The sequence below is a fragment of the Oncorhynchus nerka genome, linkage group LG13 (genome assembly GCF_034236695.1).
Source record: "Oncorhynchus nerka isolate Pitt River linkage group LG13, Oner_Uvic_2.0, whole genome shotgun sequence".
NCBI classification, from domain to species: Eukaryota; Metazoa; Chordata; class Actinopteri; order Salmoniformes; family Salmonidae; genus Oncorhynchus; species Oncorhynchus nerka.
The window spans coordinates 72,990,833-73,013,917 of record NC_088408.1 but is presented as its reverse complement, the minus strand read 5'-3'; the positions used below and the strand labels follow the sequence as shown (position 1 = coordinate 73,013,917).

At 41.4% G+C, this 23,085-nt stretch overlaps 1 protein-coding gene across 1 annotated transcript in view; it reads right to left on the bottom strand.

Moving 5' to 3' along the window:
* The window catches only part of mlxip (MLX interacting protein), a 37,583-nt gene that overhangs the window by 7,180 nt on the left and 7,318 nt on the right, over positions 1–23,085 (bottom strand). Inside the window, 14 exon segments of the mRNA XM_029678119.2 lie at positions 637–764; positions 966–1,073; positions 1,240–1,355; positions 1,635–1,707; positions 1,820–1,926; positions 2,324–2,483; positions 2,485–2,931; positions 3,087–3,181; positions 8,903–8,992; positions 9,143–9,383; positions 9,958–9,999; positions 10,506–10,595; positions 11,095–11,180; positions 11,500–11,606. Of these exon segments, the coding sequence (XP_029533979.2) occupies positions 637–764; positions 966–1,073; positions 1,240–1,355; positions 1,635–1,707; positions 1,820–1,926; positions 2,324–2,483; positions 2,485–2,931; positions 3,087–3,181; positions 8,903–8,992; positions 9,143–9,383; positions 9,958–9,999; positions 10,506–10,595; positions 11,095–11,180; positions 11,500–11,606 (1,890 nt within the window).

Genomic DNA, 23,085 nt, shown 5'->3' with positions numbered 1-23,085 from the left:
TTTTACATTTTGTGGCCGTTCTTCAAAGTTGTTTCCACAGGTCGAAAAAAACTAAATTAGCATTGACATGAGCTAAATTAAATATAAAAGACTTTGAAAATAAAAAAACTTGGTATACGTTCAGTGCTCCGTTGACATTTCACAGAGACACGCTTGTTTTGTGAGAAATAACAGGAATTTAGAATAAATATGAAAAGCTTATCCTAAAATATGAAAATACTACGTCAAAATCAATATAAATTTTTCCTCTATATTGTTTTATGTCCTGCAGATTCGAGAAGATGAGCTCAATGGGAAAGTAGCTTGCCAGGTTTAATTCATGCATGCTATGCAATTTTCGCAATTTTTTTACCACTATTTTTCTCTGGCCTCCATTAATTTATTCACCCTAATTCTGGCCACCCTGCAAGGGTACACACTCCAATAACTTTTGAATGGATTACAATAAGAGACGTGGGGTTTGGACCATTGGTTTTCTTAGAGGACTGTATATACAATTAACATATTTCCCATTGGTTAAAAGATGCGTTTTTGATTGGACACCCTACATGTGACTGTGTACCAATAATGAAAATGTTTCATGAACTCGTCTCCTCAGAGGAGAGTAATAACAGATAACAGTGAGGCAGTACGTACTTTATGGAGGCATTGATCTCCTCAATCTCCTCCCGTAGCCTCTTGGTCTCTTCCTGCATTTGCTGCCTCTCCTGCTGCAGCTTCGCAATGTAGTCAACGGTCTTCTGCAGCGTGCCAGCATTACTGATCTGGTATTAAACACAACAAGAATGGGTGGCGATATTGGGAAGGTCATGTAAAAATATATATATATTTTTAATAGTTTAAATAAAAGCTTTGGGTTGCATGTTGGAACATTCAACAGTGTGATGGTAGCCATCAAAAGCTAGATTTGGAAGATATGAGTATGATGACTCAGAAGATGGATGACAGACAGATAATGGTTTTACATTGGACTGGGACTTGAGAGTAGGAACCAGGCTGCTCAGTGTTTTGAAGCCAATGTTGATGTTAAAGCGCCTCTTCTGTTCAGCAGTGATGTGGGTCACCCTACGGCTCTGGAACAGATAGGGAGGAGAGACAAGTATCATCACAATGATCAGTGTCCACAACGCTTCTACAGCAGGCACCCTCAGCACCGGACCTGCTTGAAAAAGCTGAAATTATACACAGTCAAAGAAACACACAGAGAGAGAAGCAGACAGGCATGTGGGCTGATGATACCTGGTTGGACTCGTTCTTAGAGAGGGCTGTGCTGCTGCTGCTGAGGGGAGACTTAGGACTGGAGACCTGCTCTGACCCACATGGTGACCCCTGACCTGAGCCACGCTCCTCATGCCCTGGGAGAGACAGATGATCCAGAGTTGCCAAAAACCATCACAAAGACTGCTACACCAGTGAGCACCAACTCACAAAGACAAATCAATAATGTTATGGAAAGCAGAAGTGCTCTAAACATTCCAAAACAATGTTTATGAATGTGTTACCATGCCACATTCTGTATGGCATGTAAAGTTATTAGATCGATAGCTTAGACAGGAGGAACGTACCCTCTGACACTTAACTGAGGTTAGTGTACATACAACAGAAAAAGTAAGGGCTTGGCGTATGTCACTCACCAGTACAGTCCTCTTTATTGATAATGAGCTGGGGCGACTTCGGAGTCTGTGGAAGGATATGAAATCCAGGAGCCTGAGAGAGAGGGATGGGAAGAAATAAAACACAAATGAAATGAAAACGAACTAACATAAAACTGGGTTCAGTGTAAAGTAAGGCAGGCCCTTCAGAGCAGACACGGTCTTACCCTTGATAGGCTTGAGGAGGCGATGACCACGCCAGTTGAGGGAACCACGTCTGCTTTCAGGGGAGTTGGAGTAACAATCACTGCACTGGTATGCCCTGGGAAGGGGGCTGAGACAGCAAAATATTTGACATTACAACCGTCACAGAATAAATGCAGATTTTTTCTAATTTATTTCATCTCTAATATTGAGCTTGGATGTCATCGATGATCTTTGCTAGGATCATTTGGGCTCAATTGCTTGCAAATATTGACTAGGTTTCATTCAGTTTTTCATTACAATAGTGACTGACTATAAAAATGACAAACAGTATTGCCACCTTGTGGTGTGATCACAATATGAGATCGCTCTCTAGTGAAGCAGTAATCCCCCACTTCAATACCTGGTAGTGTTTTGGGAGTAGCACCTGCTAGGCATGCATTAAACCAATATTACATTCAATATTAAAATCAATACACCATTCTCATCCATCAATAATGAAATAGTTTGGGACGTGATTAACTCACTTGTAAGGATGAGGTGAGATGAGGGGATGGGGTTGGCAGGAACTATCCTTTGCACATGGCATGTCTTTTTGCTGGAGCAAGAAGGCTGGATGGGTCTGGGCAGGGCGAAAGTCTGGGGGTGTTGGAGGGGGATGGCAGGTGAGGGTGCCAGGGGCTGGAGGGGGTGGTGGTGGTGGAGGAGTCCGGGTTAAGGAGCTGAGCTCAGAACCCTGACTGAAGGTGGTGGCAGCCTCACTGGGTGTAACAATGGAGGAGGCGGTGTGTGTGATGACAGATGGGGGTGGGGAACCGTCCAGGCTTGTAGCATCGTCCAGGGGTGGGGGGGCTACTGATGTTGCTGTGACAGAACCTTGGCAGGGCTGGGTGTGTGGCATCGTGGGAGGGGCTGAGGGTTGCATGAGGGAGGAGCCTCCAGCCTGACCACTGGGGGGCACTGGCGCAGTGAATAGAGGCATGTAGTTCTGTACATAGGAGGAACCTTCATCGGTCCCACTGGTTTGATTGGCCATGAGGGAGGAGATAGGCAGGGGGGCTGGGGAGACGAGTCTGTGGTCATGACTGATGGACGGTAGGTCAGCTGAGAGGTGCATGGAAGAGAGAAGCTGGCCCTGTCAAGTCACAAGGACAGGAGAAAAGAAAGCACATTTATAATGTTATCAGTTAGTCAAATTATGTGAAAACATCTAAGAATAAAGGCAGGAGTGTGTTAGGTCTGGGGGTATGTTAGGGCTGAGGTTCACAGTGACTGGGTCTAGGGTTTTACCTGGGATTGAGAGCTGCTGCTGGGTAGAGGAGTGACGGATGAGGCAGTGAGGGAAGCAGGGGGGAAGATGGGCTGACGGAGGCTGTGAAATAAGTCTGGGAGAAGTCTCTAGGTTAGTTAAAATTAGTATAACATCCACTCCACCAACATGTGTTAGGATATGCCACCTGCTGTATTACAGTCAACTGCATGGGACTAAGAGGTTAGGCAGACTTCACACAATGATTTGGAGCACAACGCAGTACATTAATGATTTTTGTGTTTTTTCGTCACAAAATCTGTGGCCTATGGCGCTTGCAACGCAGATTCTCTCTGCTCAAAATTTGAGAGGGAACGTATTCTTCCTTCCGTCACAGTGCGGGCACTGTTGTGTAGATAGGGAGGTTGTATTTTACCAACAAACTTGCTTGGTTGAAACATTTATTTTGGTCCTCTTTCTCTTCTGGCACAATGTTGTTTCACAAAAGAATGTACTCTACATTATAAATGTAAACTAATGTAAAAAAATAAGCAACAGTAGCTAACCAATGTGCACATTTTCCCACCAGTGGTGTTTTTCCACCAAACGGACTTATTGCAGATAAAAATGATCTTGTTTGCTTACATTTTCATGTATCGAATAAAACTAAAAAGGTTCAATGTGTTTCCATCACATTTCAACTCTACTGTTGTGTTAAATTGCAAATGTTCCTACTCATGTGCTCTAGCCAACAGCTCACAGATACAGTGCAGGTAGGATACAGTTCCCGCTCAGCCCAGTCAAAACTGTTCGCTGCTCTGGCCCCCCGATGGTGGAACAAACTCCCTCACGACGCCAGGACAGCGGAGTCAATCACCACCTTCCGGAGACACCTGAAACCCCACCTCTTTAAGGAATACCTAGGATAGGATAAAGTAATCCTTCTCACCCCCCCCCCCCTTAAAAGACCTAGATGCACTATTGTAAAGTGGCTGTTCCACTGGATGTCATAAGGTGAAAGCACCAATTTGTAAGTCGCTCTGGATAAGAGCGTCTGCTAAATGACTTAAATGCTAGTCTACATGATGAGATTATTATGGATAAGAGACAGAATATTTGTATTTGTCAAACGCCAGTCAAGCATCGATCATCATGTCACCAGAATAAGACCCTCTGTATTTATTAGAAAAGAGAATCAAGTTCATCACTGTGCACTTTCACCACCCTGTGAAGTTCATTATAACTTCTTTCATCTGTAGCCTAATAAACTGCTTGGTTTTCGAGTCATAGGACCACAAACCATATCATCGCGTGACTACAAGTTTATTTCAATATTATATCAATATTTGCGCTTAAGCCACCTAAGGTCGATGTCCTCGCCGCTGAGGAAATGTAATTAGCATAATACAAAAAAATCAGTCAGTTTAAGCTAGAGATATGTTGTAGTTTTTTTACATGGGATGTGACCCATTCCAACGCATCCGCCTATGTCGCACTTCCGCATCAGCAGTGAAAGGTGACAGAGCTAGAGCTGTGAGACATCCCGGAGATCTGTCTTCTCACAAAATCGGCTATAGTGATCGAATGGTTTGGCCTATAAACTATGAAAGATGGAAAGATGAGACGCTCACGAATACGATCGTATTCTCCGTTTTTCTCTACGACCCCCACAAGAGTCTTGGGACTCGTCTGAAGTAGGTACAGCTGATTTGTCAACTTCTGTCTGTAGCATCCAAACAGTATGGGTTAAACACTGTGCAAAGATGGGACTCTCAAACATGTACATGCCAGTTGTCTCGCTCTAGGATGCCCACAGGCCTCGCAAGACTCGTCTGAAGGTCCCGCGGTACCAGGTTAATAAAAATAAAAAAATGGAAGTACACACACACATATACACACACATGCACATATATACACACATATATATATATACACAATTTTGTTTCTGGTGTCCTTTGACAGCTCTTTGGTCTTGGCCATAGTGGAGTTTGGAGTGTGACTGTTTGAGGTTGTGGACAGGTGTCTTTTATACTGATGATAACAAGTTCAAACAGGTGCCATTAATACACGTAACAAGTGGAGGACAGAGGAGCCTCTTAAAGAAGAAGTTACAGGTCTATGAGAGCCAGAAATCTTGTTTGTTTATAGGTGACCAAATACTTATTTTCCACCATAATTTCCACCATCATTAAAAATCATATAATGTGATTTTCTGGATTTTTTTTCTCATTTTGTCTGTCATAGTTGAAGTGTACCTATGATGAAAATTACAGGCCTCTCTCATCTTTTTAAGTGGGAAAACTTGCACAATTGGTGGCTGAATAAATACTTTTTTGCCCCACTGTATGTATGTATAATATATATACACACACATATATATACACACACACACACACACACACGTATGTTGGGTTGGATGTGCGCTGTGCGGCTTGGTTGGGTTGTGTTTCGGAGGACGCATGGCTTTCGACCTTCGTCTCTCCCGAGCCCGTACGGGAGATGTAGCGATGAGACTAGATAGTAACTACGAACAATTGGATAACGAAATTGGGGAGAAATTGGGGTAAAATTCAAAAAACAAAATAAATAATAATAATAATAAGTGGATTCAGCTATTTCAGCCACAGCCGATGCTGAGAAGTGTATAAAATTGAGCACACTGCCATTAAATCTCCATAGACAAACATTGGCAGCAGAATGGCCTTACTGAAGAGCCCAGTGACTTTCAATGTTGCACCGTCATAGGATGCCATCTTTCCAACAAGTCAGTTCGTCAAATTTCTGCCCTGCAAGAGTTGCCCCGGTCAACTGCAAGTGCTATTATTGTGAAGTGGAAACGTCCTGGCGCAACAACGGCTCAGCCGCGAAATGGTAGGTCACACAAGCTCACAGAACGGGATCGCCGAGTGCTGAAGCGCATACAAATTGTCTGTCCTAGGTTGTAACACACTACCGAGTTCTAACCTGTCTCTGAAAGCAACATCAGCACAATAACCATTTGTCAGGGAGCTTCATGAAATGGGTTTTCAAAGCCAAACCGCCGCAAACAAGCCTAAGATCACCATGCACAATGCCAAGCGTCAGCTGGAGTGGTGTAAAGCTTGCCGCCATTAGAATCTGGAGCAGTGGAAATGCATTCTCTGGAGAGATGAATCACACTTCACCATCTGGCAGTCCAACAGATGAGTGTTGGTTTGGCGGATGCCAGGAGATGTCTACCTGCCAGAATGCGTACTGCCAACTGTAAAGTTTGGTGGTGGAGGAATAATAGTCTGGGGATGTTTTTCATGATGATTTGGGCTAGGCCCCTTAGTTCCAGTGAAGGGAAATATTAACGTTACAGCATAAAATTACATTATAGACGACTCTGTGCTTCCAACTTTGTGGCAACAGTTTGGGGAAGGCCCTTTCCTGTTTCAGCATGACAATGCCCCCGCGCATAAAGCGAGGTCCATACAGAAATGGTTTGTCAAGATCGGTGTGGAAGAACTTGACTGGCCTGCACAAAGCCCTGACCTCAACCCCACCGAAGACCGTCGGGATGAATTGGAACAGACCTAAATCGCCCAACATCAGTGCCCGACCTCACTAATGCTCTTGTCGCTGTATGGAAGCAAGTCCCCACAGAAATTTTCCAACATCTAGTGGAAAGCCTTCCCAGAAGAGTGGAGGCTGTTATCACAAAGGGGGGACCAACTCCATATTAATGCCCATGTTTTTGTAATGAGATGTTTGACGAGCAGGTATCCACATACTTTTGGTCATGTAGTGTATATAAGGAGACTGTTTAGTGCTAAGGGGCCAAAAAAAAAAACTTCCTTTATATTAATTTGTTGGGGGGGGGAACAACACTAAATGTTGTTCCATGTAGTGAATCTGTTATTCAATGTGTTTGGGCTAATAACAGTTTTTAATCAAATAATTGTTTAATATTTTTGGGGGATACTTTAAGGGGTCTTAAAATTCTAAATCAAATAGATAAATTATCCTTGGTATGGCCTTCTTAAAACAATTCCATATAGCTTAGCAGAACCCCCCCTCCCCGGTACTCCCTGTTCACTCATGACTGCACGGCCAGGCACAACTCCAACACCATCATTAAGTTTGCAGATGACAACAGTGCTAGGTGTGATCACCGACAATGACGAGACAGCCTATAGGGAGGTCAGAGACCTGGCCGTGTGGTGCCAGGACAACAACCTCTCCCTCAACGTGATCAAGACAAAAGGAGATGATTGTGGACTACAGGAAAAGGAGGACCAAGCACGCCCCCATTTTCATTGACAGGGCTGTAGTGGAGCAGGTTGAGAGCTTCAAGTTCCTTGGTGTCCACATCAACAAACTAACAAGGTCCAAGCACACTAAGACAGTTGTGAAGAGGGCATGACAAAACCTATTCCCCCTCTGGAGACTGAAAAGATTTGGCATGGGTCCTCAGATCCTCAAACGTTTCTACAGCTGCACCATTGAGAGCAGGTTGCATCACTACCTGGTATGGCAATTGCTCGGCCTACAGAGGGTAGTGCGTAAGGCCCAGTACATCACTGGGACCAAGCTTCCTGCCATCCAGGACCTCTACACCAGGCGGTGTCAGAGGAAGGCCCTAAGAATTTTCAAAGACTCCAGCTACCCTATTCATAGTGTTCTCTCTGCTACCGCATGGCAAGCTGTACCGGAGCGCCAAGTCTAGGACCATGAGGCTTCTTAAGAACTTCTACCCCCAAGCCACAAGACTCCTGAACATCTAATCAAATGGCTACCCAGACTATTTGCATTGCCCCCTCTCCTCTTTTACACTGCTGCTACTCTCTGCTCTTATCATCTATGCATAGTCACTTTAATAACTCTACCCACATGTACATATTACCTCAACTAACCGGTGCCCCCGCACATTGAGACTGTACCGGTACCCCCTGTGTATAGTCTCGCTATTGTTTTTTTACTGCTGTTCTTTAATTACTTGTTACTTTTTTTTCTTATTCTTACAAATGTTTTATTTAAAAAATGTAACTGCATTGTTGGTTAGGAGCTCATAAGTAAGCATTTCACTCTAAGGTCTAGAGACATTTTATTCGGAGCATGTAACTAATACAATTTGATTTGATTTACTCGCATAAAAACAGTGGATGGAAACGTGGATAGTGTTGCTATAAATCCTGGAATACAAAAGTGATGAAAGCATAACCGCCGTTCCTTGATCTGACCTATATGCTATGCATCAAAGTAAATTATTTTGAATTTATAAACATATATAATCCCAGCAACTGTTCAAACAATATACCAAACAACATTGTAGCCCAATTAGATATTATTTAATTATAAATCGGATTATTTGACATGGGGGAGATGTTGGAAGCTTAAAGGCTAGCAGCTTGCTTTTTTTAGCAAGCAAGCTGCTAGCGGAGAAGCCTACAGGGAACTGGCAGGCACAAAACGAGGTAATGTAAAACACTGAACTTTCATTACATGTAGCTATTAATCAAATATGCAGGTGTTTCTCTTAGAAATGAGCTAACACTGGTGATGATGTTCTATTTCATTTCTAGTCAATCTACCACATCATATGAATCATGACCTTTCATGACCTTTTGGGTCAGGTGATAGGAGCCGAATTGCAAATGAACCAGTCAAACTATTTGGGGGTCTAGGTACACGTGGATGGGCGAGGGTATCATTTTACCAAAAGGTGCACGTTGCTCCCCCAAAAAAATATGACTCCACCCAAGCGAACACACAGTAAATCTGTGATCTGTGGATCGGCCTTAACATGGTGCTCCAAGGTCCTGTTAAAGTTTGTGCACTGTGCAAGTGACATTATTTTGGAGTTTGTCACTGTGGTAGAGTGCATTGTCATTACCTTGCAATGGCTCAAAGGAGTCCATAAAATCCAGGTTGGGCTGTAGGGGGATGAGTCCAGGCTGGATCATGTCTGCATTCCCTGCATGAGCTATGGGGAACAGGTGGACACGGATGGGGTGTGAAAGTTGTTGAAAAGCAAATAGATTTTTCCAATAGATCTGGTTGAAGGCTTGGGTGGATCTGAGTGAATAGAAACAGGCTTGGTGTATGGAATGGGATATTGGTGGCGGGCCCTCACCTATCTCCCTCGGATTGGGCCAGGCCATGGGCTGGTGGGAGGCCAGCGTGGAGAAGAGTGTGTCAGAAAACTCTGACATCAGCACGTCCATGTCAAAGAGTGGGTCCATCTCCATGGGGACAGGCGACTCACGGCTTTTGCGAGCAACTCGGCGCACGGCCATTTCCTCATCCTGACAAAGGGACACACGGAATGTGTCTGGAAAGATCTCCCCAAACAGCAAAAACTGCTCCTCTGGCCCCTTAGGGTGTTCAAAATGCAACAAGCCAGCCAGTCAGTTACATAAAAAACATGCAGTGCACATACTGCACAAACCATATCAAATCATAGAACTAATCTATTTAACAGTTATGAAACATGCAGACCACATACTCAAATTGATTAAAATCAGCCTCTTCAATAAAACACATGCCTCATAACAATCCAAATACAGACCAAGCAGTGTTTGTTTGCACAATTGAAGTGGGGGGTGTAACTTGTAACATGTAAATGTAATAGGAATGTGGATCTGTGTTTGTGTTATTAATTTGAATGTTTGACAACATTTCTGTTTTCACATTTTTTAATAAGGACTCTTGGAAGACTAGCCCTTGGTGAGCTAAGAGATCCGAATAGCATAAATCAAATCAACATAGCATACAGCTTTCCTACCCACATGTAGTAAATGTATGTAAATGGCCTATTATTTACTTTATTCTTATTCTTTGTCATTTTCACAGATGTCAGATGTAGTGATTATTTGGGTTACCCTTATTTTTTCACTAGCACTACTTTATTACCTCATTTGAATCGAGGAAGCACACAAGAATGCATACCTTGAGAAGGCTTGAGAGATCGTCATCCTTGTGCTTCTGTAACTGTGACAAATTGGAAAATCAATGTTATGTGGCAGATTCATATAGACATAAAATTATAACATGGAGTAGAGCATAGTAAATGTAGTACATTCATCAACTAGTTGCCTCACCATCCAGTTAAAGCAACTGACAAGAACCTAATATAGGTCTAATGCTGCTTAGTCTTGAACATTAGTCTAGTCAACTTTGTTTAATTGGTACAACTTTGTTTAATTGATATATACATATATATGTATATATATATATATATATATATATATATATATATATAGATATATAGATATATATATATGTATACACATATATATATAGATATATATATATAGATATATAGATATATATATATGTATACACATATATGTATATATATATACACACACACATATATACACACACACATATATACATACATACATACATACATACATACATACATACATACATACATACATATATATATATAAGAATTTAAAGGCACAATCTGTCAACAAAATCCATTACCCTACCCTTTTCTTGAAATATGTCCTCCACTTGTGATACTCTCGAATTACAATTTCAATTCTTCTTTTCCAATATTTCCCCTCTGTGGCTATTGCCTATAGAAGACAAAGGGAGAGGGAGAAAATAGTGTGGGGATTGGTTTAAGTGGTAAACAGTAAGGAGAGAGACATGGAGTGGAACAGAGGAGAGAAAAAGAGGGACATGCAAAGGAGCTAAACGATACATACGGGATAAAAACGTTGTCCCAGAGAAGAGTTGGGTTAAAAGGTGGAGCAGTGGTATGGGACAGTGGTATGGGACAGTGGTATGGGACAGTGCTGCATATTATTTTCTGTGCATATTATTTTCTGTGATTTTGTTATTGCCGGGGCAGCAGGTAGCCTAGTGGTTAGAGCGTTGGGCCGGTAACCGAAAGGTTGCTAGATTGATTCCCCGAAATGACAATGTAAAAATCTGCCAGTCTGCCCCTGAAGAAGGAAGTTAACCCACTGTTCCTAGGCAGACATTGTAAATAATAATTTGTTCTCAACTGACTTGCCTAGTTAAATAAAGGTTCAATTAAAAAATATCCCCCAATCCACTGCCCGTTCTTACCTCTGCCGGACGATGGTCCTCCATGTCCATGGTCCCATCCAGAGGAGTGACAAAATGGCAGACAGGGTTGTCTCGCTTCTCCACATCTGTAGAGTAGAACACATGCAAGAGCTACCAGTTGAGCAAAAAGAACACACCACCTATACTAACATAGTAGTGAATAAGAAAACGTTTTTTTTTTAAAGAAAACATTAAATATGATTCATACACTGTAGACTATACTTCTCAATCATAAAGGGATTCAAGTGCCATTCAGTGGCTCTGCAGACCCAACCCTGGAGCAATCGTTAAATCAAATATTTATTTCAGCCAATTTCAACCTGGCGTTTATACTATGTTACAACAGTGAGGTTTCTGTATTTAGTGAGAGACAATAGAATATGAAGCCGTGCGTGGAGCTCTTACATTGCATGTACCAGGCCCTCCAGATAGCGTTGTTGAGACGAATCTTGTCTCTCCACAGCAGCTTCAGGCCTTTGAAGTTCTTCCATTTTGGTGACACTAACTTGCCGCTGAAAAGGCAGAAGATAACACAAGCCTCTTAATGACCTACTCAAGCGGGAGAGGTGCAGATTGGCAAAATGAAGGTGATTTTAACAGTTAGGTAACCTCAAACTGATCAGATTCCTGGGGTCGGCAGGTAACCTAGCAGTTAAGAGCGTTGGGCCAGTAACCAAAAGGTGGCTGGTTCGAATCCCTGAGCCAGCAAATTGGAAAAATGTGTCGTTCTGCCCTTGACCAAGGCAGTTAACCGCCAACAACAACTGCTCCCCGGGCACTGATGACGTGGATGTCGATTAAAGCTGCCCCCCCTGCATGCAGAGCGGTTGGGTTAAATGTGGAAGACACATTTTGGTTGAAAGCATTCATTCAGTTGTGCAACTGACTAGGTATCCCCCTTCCTTTATCCCTTTTCCTAGAACAATTGTGGAAGTCACCCATGATTTCAGACAGCTCAACACTACCCTAAGTGACAGTAGACACAACTCTGAAAAGGGTAACATAACCAGACCTAGGTTCAAACACTATTTAGCATATTTCAATTACTTTCAAAATACTTGTTTTGGATATTATTATTTTTGATAACACATATTTTAGGAAATACAGTGCATTTTTATATACAAATAAATACTCCCATGCCTTTGAAACCAGGTCTGTTTGTTATTTCATAAAATGTATTTAGAAATAAGTATTTTAATAGGAAATTATTTGAAAATACTTCCAATAAAAGTAGTTTGTGATTTGGTCCACATGATTTGAAAATACTAAAAATACATAAAGAAAGTAGGCCTATTTAAAGAACAAATCAAATACACATGTATTTCAAACCAGGTCTGAACAGAACACCTGCATCCATAAAGGGACTAAAGCGTTGTTCACACTGGCAGCTTGATTTTTTTTTGCATATCCGATTCTCGTCTTTTTCCTGGAGTCTGAACAGCCAAAATATCCATGGAATTGGATACTTCAAGACACATTTCAAACCAGATTCATAGGGGATTTGAAATCAGATACAAAAATCAGATTCATGGCCATGCGACTTGTGTCTGAACAGCTGAATCTTTTTTTTACTGTTATTTGGCATATCTTATTGCTTGCTTGTTATTCTGTTGACAGTTTGGCAAGAACATGTGGCAGCTAACTAGCAATTGTTAATTGTTTATAATGAATTTAGTGAATGTGTGCTAGCAAACTAAACAGCTAGGTAGCCATCTATGGTTATCCAAAAATAACTTATTTTGAAAGTTGGATCATCTTATCTTTTGACACTTTAAAAGTGTTTTTACAGTACGATTTCGAACATTCAAAGCAACTGGGAAACTTCCATGGCAGGCATTGTTGTCACCTTAGCTTGCTACACAACAACAACTTCTGAGTGAGAGGAAGCACGAGCACCACCCACAATCAGCCGCCACAGCACACACACCCGCCACTAGCGTAGCCATGTCAGCAAATGTCTACAGTCAACACACAAATCCGATTTGGTCACTGGCTGTTTGGACAAACAAAACTGATTCACGATCCCGGATCCGGGATGGCTAGTATCAAGAGGTTAAGGCCTGCAGTGTGAACAAGGCTTAAGTAGGCCACCGTTGACAGTGACAATAGTGAGAGGCAGAAAGCTTAGGTGAGGCAATGACAAGGCAGTGGAGGTATTAGCATGTCCAATATATCATGAACAACTTGTATCTCAAAAGGATCTAACAGTATTTTCACATTAGGCCTATATGATGTTGTCTTTGACTGTAATGAAGGGAATCTGCGGCATAGAATGACATGATACTTAAAACTGAATAAATCATAGCATTTGCCAAGAGGGACTACCTAACCCAATTGAGGGATCAAATAGATCCTTTCGGTGTTTGCAAACATTACCGCACGAGGGGATGCGTGCGAATTGGTGGCAGAACAAGGGTGGGCTCTTATAGAATGCCAGCAAAAAAAAGCCCCTATTTACATGTTGCATTTCACACTACTTCTGTATTATAATTGGATGTTAATGCTCGTATGAATGTCCTGCTAAATATAATGATTGTGTCATCATTACAAATCAACTGCATTATACTTTTTTTTTTTTAAACACTTAAACTTCAACCAGTAAAATGGTTCTTTGGCTAGCTTTTGCTAAAGCATATATCAATGAGCGTTAGCATTCTAGCTAACAACTGCTGCATACAAAATAGTTATTTTTGCAAAGACCGAACATAATCTAAGCGGCTGTTCAAGTAAGATTTTTAAAAAATATTATAAGTGTATGAGAACCCAAACAAGTTTTTTTGTTTACAAGTAATAGAAACTTAAAATCTAGGCTGTGTTGAATAGGCGCAGATGGTGATGGTTTTCTTACTCCCACCAAGAGTCGCACTCATCTATGTGTGTCGTGTACTGCAAAAGGGTCTATACTGTTCCACTTCAAGCAACCACAACGTTATTTTGGACGTGTCCACCAAACTTTTAGAAGATGATAGCACACAGCCTAGTAATATAATCTGTTCACTGTAAGTAATGGGCAGTTCATAGGGCTGAGGCAAACCAAGGAAGACAAACTATCAACAGAACAAGAAAAACAACAAAGAGGACATTCAATTCAAAGGACATGTTGTCAATGGCCAGTGTTTAGCTAGCCTAACCTATATCAAATGACCCAATGAGCATAGACTCAATGAACTACAGGGACATCAGAAAGTATTCACACCCCTTGTCATTTTCCACATTTTATTGTGTTACCTCCCAACTTTAAAATAGATTAAAATAGAGATTTGTCATCACTGGCCTACAAACAATACCCCATAATGTTAAAGTGGAATTATGTTTTTACAAATTAATAAAAAAAATTAAAAGCTGAAATGTCTTGAGTCAATAAGTATTCAACCCCTTTGTTATGGCAAGTCTAAATAAGTTCAGGAGTAAAAATGTGCATAGTAAGTTGCATGGACTCACTGTGTGCAATAATAGTGTTTAACATGTCTGTAACCTTACACATACAGATAATTGTAAGGTCCCTCATTCAAGCAGTGAATTTCAAACACAGATTTAACTACATAGACCAGGGAGGTTTTCCAATACCTCGCAAAGGGCAACTATTGGTAGATTTTATAAAAAAGCAGACATTGAATATCCCTTTGAGCATGGTGAAGTTATTAATTACACTTTGGATGTTGTATCAACACACCCAGTCACTACAAAGATACAGGCGTCCTTCCTAAGTTTCCGAAGAGGAAGGAAACCGCTCAAAGACTTCACCATGAGGCCAATGGTGACTTTAATACAGTTAGAGTGAAAGGAGAAAACAGAGGATGGATCAACAAAGATTGTAGTTACTCCATAATACTCCTAACTGACAGAGTGAAAAGAATGAAGCCTGTATAGAATACAAATATCCCAAAACATGTATCCTGTTTGCAACAGTGCACTAAAGTAATACTGCAAAAAAATTGGCAAAGTAATTCACTTTTTTGTCCTGAATACAACATTATTGAGTACCACTCTCTATATTTTCAAGCATAGTGGTGAATGCATCATGTTATGGGTATCCTTGTAATTGTTAAGGACTTAAGGACTGGAGAGTTTTTCCAGGCAGAAAAAAAACTGGAATGGAGCTTAACACAGGCAAAATCCTAGAGGAAAACCTGGTTTAGCCTGCTTTCCACCAGGCACTGGGAGATTAATTCGCCTTTCAGCATGACAACCTAAAACACAAGGCCTAATCTACACTGGAGTTCTTTAGTGGCTGCATTACAGTTTTGACTTATATCTACTTGAAAATATATGGCAAGACCTGAAAATGGTTGTCTACCAATGATCAACAACCAATTTGACAGAGCTTGAAGAGTTTTGAAAATAATAATAGGGAAATGATGCACAATCCAGGTGTGGAAAGCTCTTAGAGACTCTCCGGTGTAATCGCTACCAAATGGTGCTTCTACAAAATATTGACCCAGGGGTATGAATACTTAAGTAAATGAGATATATTTGTGTATTTAATTTTCAATAAATTTGACAACATTTTTAAAAACATGGATTTTTTTCACTTTGTCATTGTGGGTTGTTGTGTGTAGGCGGGTGAGAAGAAAAAAATATTTAATCCATTTTGAATTCAGGCTGTTTCACAACAAAATGTGTAATAAATCAAGGGGTATGAATACTTTATGAAGGTCCTGTATATATTTTGCATAGAAATAAAAACTTTTTTTTCTGCCCCCTGACTAGTGAACTGAAACTATCAGTGGGTTGAGGACATGTCTTTCCACTGAAGCCAAGATGATGGAGCGGGTGATTCTCACGTAATTGTCATTTTAAAAAGGAGCTCTTTGGATTTTTTGAGAATAAATTGACTAGCAAATTGTCATTTGGAGCAAAACTAGTAAGTTGTAACGTCATTATAAATGTTGATTTCAAAGAGTTTAGTCAATATTTATGTATTTTATAGCATTTTTCACAACTGATTGAAATTTGACATTACCACAACACTAAATATCAAGAAAGGAAGAAAAACTGATGATTTTCCATGTTTAAAAAATATATATTGGTATACCACAGAGCAAATCTACGTTTGATTGTCGGGAGTTCACATACACCTTAGTCAATTACATTTAAACTCAGTTTTTCACAATTCCTGACATTTAATCCTAGTAAAAAGTCCCCGTCTTAGGTCAGTTAGGATCACCACTTTATTTTAAGAATGTGAAATGTCAGAATAATAGTAGAGAGAATGGTTTATTTCAGCTTTTATTTCTATCATCACATTCCCAGTGGGTCAGAAGTTTACATACACTCAATTAGTATTTGGTAGCATTGCCTTTAAATTGTTTAACTTGGGTCAAACGTTTCAGTTAGCCTTCCACAAGCTTTCCACAATAAGTTGGGGGAATTTTGGCCCATTCCTCCTGACAGTGCTGGTATAACCGAGTCAGGTTTGTAGGTCTCCTTGCTCTCACACACACTTTTTCAGTTCTGCTCACAAATTTATGGGATTGAGGTCAGGGCTTTGTGATGGCCACTCCAATACCTTGACTTTGTTGTCCTTAAGCCATTTTGCCACAACTTTGGAAGTATGCTTGGGGTAATTGTCCATTTGGAAGACCCATTTGCGACCAAGCAAATGAGATGTTGCTTCAATATATCCACATCATTTTCCGTACTCATGATGCCATCTATTTTGTGAAGTACACCAGTCCCTCCTGCAGCAAAACACCCCCACAACATGATGCTACCACCCCCGTGCTTAATGGTTGGGATGGTGTTCTTTGACTTGCAAGCCTCCCCCTTTTTCCTCCAAACATAACAATGGTCATTATGGACAAAGGACATTTCTCCAAAAAGTAAAATCTTGTCCCATTGTGCAGTTGCAAACCGTAGTCTGGCGTTTTTATAATGGCGGTTTTGGAGCAGTGTCTTCTTCCGAGCGGCCTTTCAGGTTATGTCGATATAGGACTAATTTTACTGTGGATATGGATACTTTTGTACCCGATTCCTCCAGCATCTTCACAGGGTCCTTTGCTGTTGTTCTGGGATTGATTTGCACTTTTCACACCAAAGTACGTTCATCTCGAGGAGACAGAACACATCTCCTTCCTGAGCGGTATGACGGTTGCTTGGTACCATGGTGTTTATACTTGCTTACTATTGTTTGTACAGATGAAAGTGGTACCTTCAGGCATTTGGAAATTGCTCCCAAGGATTAACCAGACTTGTGTAGGTCTACAATTGGTTTTTTTCTGGGGTCTTGCCTGATTTATTTCGATTTTCCCATGATGTCAAGCATAGGTCACTGAGTTTGAAGGTAAGCCTTGAAATACATCCACAGGTACACCTCCAATTGACTCAAATGAAGTCAATTAGCCTATCAGAAGCTTCTAAAGCCGTGACATCATTTTCTGGAATTTTCCAAGCGGTTTAAAAGGTGCAGTCAACTTAGTGTATGTAAACTTCTGACCCACTGGAATTGTGATACAGTGAGTTATAAGTGAACTAATCTGTCTGTAAATAATTGTTGGGAAAATTACTTGTGTCATGCACAAAGTAGATGTCCTAACCGACTTGCCAAAACTATAGTTTGTTAACAAGAAATTTGGGGAGTGGTTGAAAAACCACCACTGCCTGTTCACCCCGCTATCATCCAGAAGGCGAGGTCAGTACAGGTGCATCAAAGCTGGGACCGAGAGACTGAAAAACAGCTTCTATCTTAAGGCCATCAGACTGTTAAACAGCCACCACTAACATTGAGTGGCTGCTGCCAACACACTGTCATTGACACTGACCCAACTCCAGCCACTTTAATAATGGGAATTGATGGGAAATGATGTAAATATATCACTAGCCACTTTAAACAATGCTACCTTATATAATGTTACTTACCCTACATTATTCATCTCATATGCATACGTATATACTGTACTCTAGATCATCGACTGCATCCTTATGTCACTAGCCACTTTAACTATGCCACTGTTTACTTTGTCTACATACTCATCTCATATGTATATACTGTACTCGATACCATCTACTGTATGCTGCTCTGTACCATCACTCATTCATATATCCTTATGTACATATTCCTTATCCCCTTACACTGTGTATAAGACAGTAGTTTTGGAATTGTTAGTTAGATTACTTGTTGGTTATCACTGCATTGTCGGAACTAGAAGCACAAGCATTTCGCTACACTCGCATTAACATCTGCTAACCATGTGTATGTGACAAATAAAATTAGATTTGATTTGAAACGAGTTTTAATGACTCCAACCTAAGTGTATGTAAACTTCCAACTTCAACTATAGTAATGAACAAATGACTTATTAGTAAACAAATGTTATTTGAAGATTTCATTAGCGAAAAACAAGATCTGAGTCATGACATTTGTGATAATATAACATTTACATTTACATTTAAGTCATTTAGCAGACGCTCTTATCCAGAGCGACTTACAAATTGGTGCGTTCACCTTATGACATCCAGTGGAACAGCCACTTTACAATAGTGCATCTAAATCTTTTAAGGGGGGTGAGAAGGATTACTTTATCCTATCCTATAACGTAAATTATCTTAACACATTTTGCTGAATAACTACCACAATGTAACTCCTAGTGTTTGCCTGTACTATGGCAAACTAGATAAACAATTAAATAATGAATTGACAATTAATTAAAGTGTTTCAGTAATGATAAGCAGGTTACGGAAAAGAATTAATATTTCGGTAATGAGCGTTACTTTTTTGACCAAGAAGTTTTAAAAACATAACGATTATGCAATTAGCATTTACCTATGAACTAAAAGGGTCAATAAAGAATTGTTCTGAAGTATGAGGAATGGGGTATGAGCTTCAAGTACAAATAATCAAGGATAACAAATAATCCAAGATAGGAGACTTAAACATCAAGATAAAATGAATTAAAATACATTCACAATGTTGGACAATGGTTGTGAATAGGGCTGCTGCTGTAACCCATATTACTGCCACACCGGCAGTCACGAGTCATGAAGGCAAAGTCACTGTAATTAGGCTTCTCCAAGCTCTCATGCTGCTGACGGTACCTTACCAAACTTGCTAACGGCCTGGTACTCAGCACTCTATTGTCCCTCTAATCATTCTGACATCAATGCAAATGTGATAGAAAATCGAATAAAAGAGCCCATGAGCTCATGTTGCACAACATTTCTTGTAGCCTGTGAGAAAGACCCGATCACGTGATGGAGAGCCATGTGAGTGAGAGGTGCTCCGGAGCGCGCAGCACCCAGGGAGAAGGGCACAACCGCCACTGGCCGCAAAATGTTTTTTTTTTTTAGGGTGTATTACAGCCACAGAAAGGGGATGCCGCCGTGAAATTTTAGGCATTATCAAGTGCTTGTCAAATTGTGAATAAGAGACTGATAGATTATGTACAGCCTGCGCAAAAAACAAAGCAGGGCTCATACCTTTCATCTTTAGAGTTGCATCATGCAGCCTTACACTGTATTAAAAATCAAAACCTATAGCCCAATGTTTGTTGAACAACTAAAATTACATTAATACAAGCTGTATCACATCTGGCCATGATTGGGAGTCCCATAGGGCGGCGCACAATTGGCCCAGCGTCGTCAGGGTTTGGGGAGGGTAGGCCGTCATTGTAAATAAGAATTTGTTCTTAACGGACTTGCCTAGTTAAAAATGTTTTTAAAAATGAATAACTCTAAATTAACCATATAGGAGTACCTATTTCTTTGTTGCTAACCACAATAGCAGCATGTGCACACTCCCTCAAAGAAAAAATGTGTCTTTGAAATAATGGTTATACCATGTATTTTTTTTACTCAAATCATCACCACCATCGTACAATGCTGGTTTCATGAATCACCCGGGTACATAGTGCACTCGGAAAGGCTGTTATCGCTGCCAAAGGTGCTTCAACAAAGTACTGAGTAAAGGGTCTGAATTATTATATAAAATGCGATATTTCCGGATTTTTTTGAATAATACATTTGCGAAATGCTTATTTCATTATGGGTTAGTGTGTAGATTGATGAGGGGGAAAAAACATTTAATCCAATTTAAGAATAGGGATGTAACGTAACAAAATGTGGAAAAAGTCAAGGGGTCTGAATACTTTCCGAATGCACTGTAGCTGCCTAAGCCTGTTGCCTGTGTCCACAAACATAGCCACTGCATGAGGGATCCCTGGGGACACCAGGCTGTAAAACCTCTCCATCTAAGACAGGCTATATGAGGACACTGGCTGCACCCGATAGACACTCACTGCCCTACCAATCCCCCCCACCCGCAATTGAAAGGCAACACGCTGCTACTGAGTGGGTGGGTGATTTATATGCGCGGTGTCATACCATTTGAATTAGTGCCGAGGTTAAGAGAGGACTTGAATGTGGTAGACTTGCCCAGTTTCAGATACCACAACAATTCTGTTAACCTTTTGCACTCATAGTAGTTCCACATTGACTGGGTGCGTCTTTAATTGCAGTATGTTGAAAAAGCGGAGTGAGTTTGATTTGATTGTGGATTCTTCAGGCTATTGTGTTGTAAAAGAGGGTGTAGCTAGATCATCTACAATGTGGTGCACTTTTGTTGCTCGAAGAGAGAGCCAAAGTGCTAAAGGACTCCAGCTTATGGAGCATGTAGTAAAGGGTAAGAGGTAAATATAGCAGACCTTACCTGATGTCTGAGGAATTAACTTAGTTTAGAAGAATGGAAGTGCACGAAATGCTGCTGATTTGATTGCCCAAGATCATATTGTGTACCTGCACCATGGCCCTACACCCTACATTTAGTTCAGGTTCTGACCATCGGTTATCGTTCATTACACGTTGTCCACAGTCAAAGGAAATGATCGTGGACTACAGGCACACCCCCATTTACATTGTCGGGGCTGTAGTGTAGGGGGGTCGAGAGAGTTCCCGCAAGGCGCTACAGAGGGTGGTGTGTACAGTCCAGTACATCACTGGGGCTGAGCTCCCTGCTATCCAGGACCTCTATGCCAGGCAGTGTCAGAGGAAGGCCAAAAAAAACAGCTGTCAAATACTCCAGCCATCCAGTCAGACTGTTCTCTCTGCTACAGCACAGCACCGATGCACCAAGTCTGGGACCAACAGGACCCTAAACAGCTTCTACCCCCAAGCCATAAACTGCTAAATAGTTAGTATCTATTCGGTCAACTATTTATCCTGTTGCCTAGTAACGTTATTCCTAGTCATGTGTACATACACTACATGACCAAAAGTATGTGGACACCTGCACTTCAAACATCTCATTATAAAGTCAGGGGCATTAATATGGAGTTGGTCCCCCCATTTCTGCTATAATAGCCTCCACTCTTCTGGGAAGGCTTTTCACTAGATGTTGGAAATTTGCTGTGGGGACTTGATTCCATTCAGCCACAAGAGCATTAGTGAGGTTGAGCACAGACATTCCAATTTATCCCAAAGCTTGCAGGCCAGTCAAGTTCTTCCACACCGATCTTGACATTTATGTATTGATCTCGCTTTGTGCACAGGGGAATAGTCATGCTGAAACAGGAAAGGGCCTTCCCCAAAGTGTTGCCACAAATCTCGAAGCACAGAATCGTCTAGAATGTAATTTTATGCTGTTGCGTTAAGATTTCCATTTACTGGAATTAAAGGGCCTAGCCCGAATCATGAATAACAGCCCCAGACTATTATTCCTCCTCCCCCAAACTTTACAGTTGGCTCTATGCAGTCGGGCAGGTAATGTCCTCCTGGCATCCGCCAAACCCAAATTCACACTTCGGACTGCCAGATGGTGAAGCGTGATTCATCACTCCAGAGAACGTATTTCCACTGCGCCAGAGTCCAATGGAGACGAGCTTTACACCACTCCAGCCGAAGCTTGGCATTGTGCATGGTGATCTTAGGCTTGTGTGTGGCTGCTCGGCCATGGAAACCCATTTCATTAAGGTCTCGACGAACAGTTATTGTGCTGACGGTGCTTCCAGAGTCCGTTTGGAACTTTGTAGTGAATGTTGCAACTGAGGACAAACTGTTTTTATGCGATACGTGCTTCAGCACTCGGCAGTACCATTCTGTGAGCTTGTGTGGCCTACTATTTCGTAGCTGAGCTGTTGTTGCTCCTAGACGTTTCCACTTCACAATAACAGCACTTACAGTTGACTGTAAGACAGTCGTGAAGAGGGCACGACAAAGCCTATTCGCCCTCAGGAAACTAAAAAGATTTGGCATGGGTCCTGAGATCCTCAAAAGGTTCTACAGCTGCAACATCGAGAGCATCCTGATTGGTTGCATCACTGCCTGGTACGGCAATTGCTCGGCCTCTGACCGCAAGGCACTACAGAGGGTAGTGCGTACGGCCCAGTACATCACCGGGGCTAAGCTGCCTGCCATCAGGAACCTCTACGGTGTCAGAGGAAGGCCCTAACAATTGTCAAAGACCCCAGCCACCCTAGTCATAGACTGTTCTCTCAACTACTGCATGGCAAGCGGTACCATAGTAGAGGTCGACCGATTAAGCGGAATGGCCGATTAATTAGGGCCGATTTCAAGTTTTCATAACAATCGGAAATTGGTATTTTTGTGCTCCGATTTGCCGATTTTTTTTTTTACACCTTTATTTAATCTTTATTTAACAAGGCAAGTCCGTTAAGAACACATTCTTATTTTCAAAGGTGGGTTAACTGCCTCCTTCAGGGGCAGAAAGACAGATTTTCACCTTGTCAGCTCGGGGGATCCAACGCAATAATGACCTGCCTCTCTCTCGTTGCACTCCACAAGGAGACTGCCTGTTACGCAAATGCAGTAAGCCAAGGTAAGTTGCGAGCAAGGAACTGAAACATTAGCTTTCTTACATAGCACATATTGCACTTTTACGTTCTTCTCCAACCCCTCTTTTACGCTACTGCTACTCTCTGTTCATCATACACGCATAGTCATTTTAACCATATCTACATACTACCTCAATCAGCCCGACTAACCGGAGCCTGTATGTAGACTAGCTACTGTATATAGCCTTGCTACTGTTATTTTTCACTG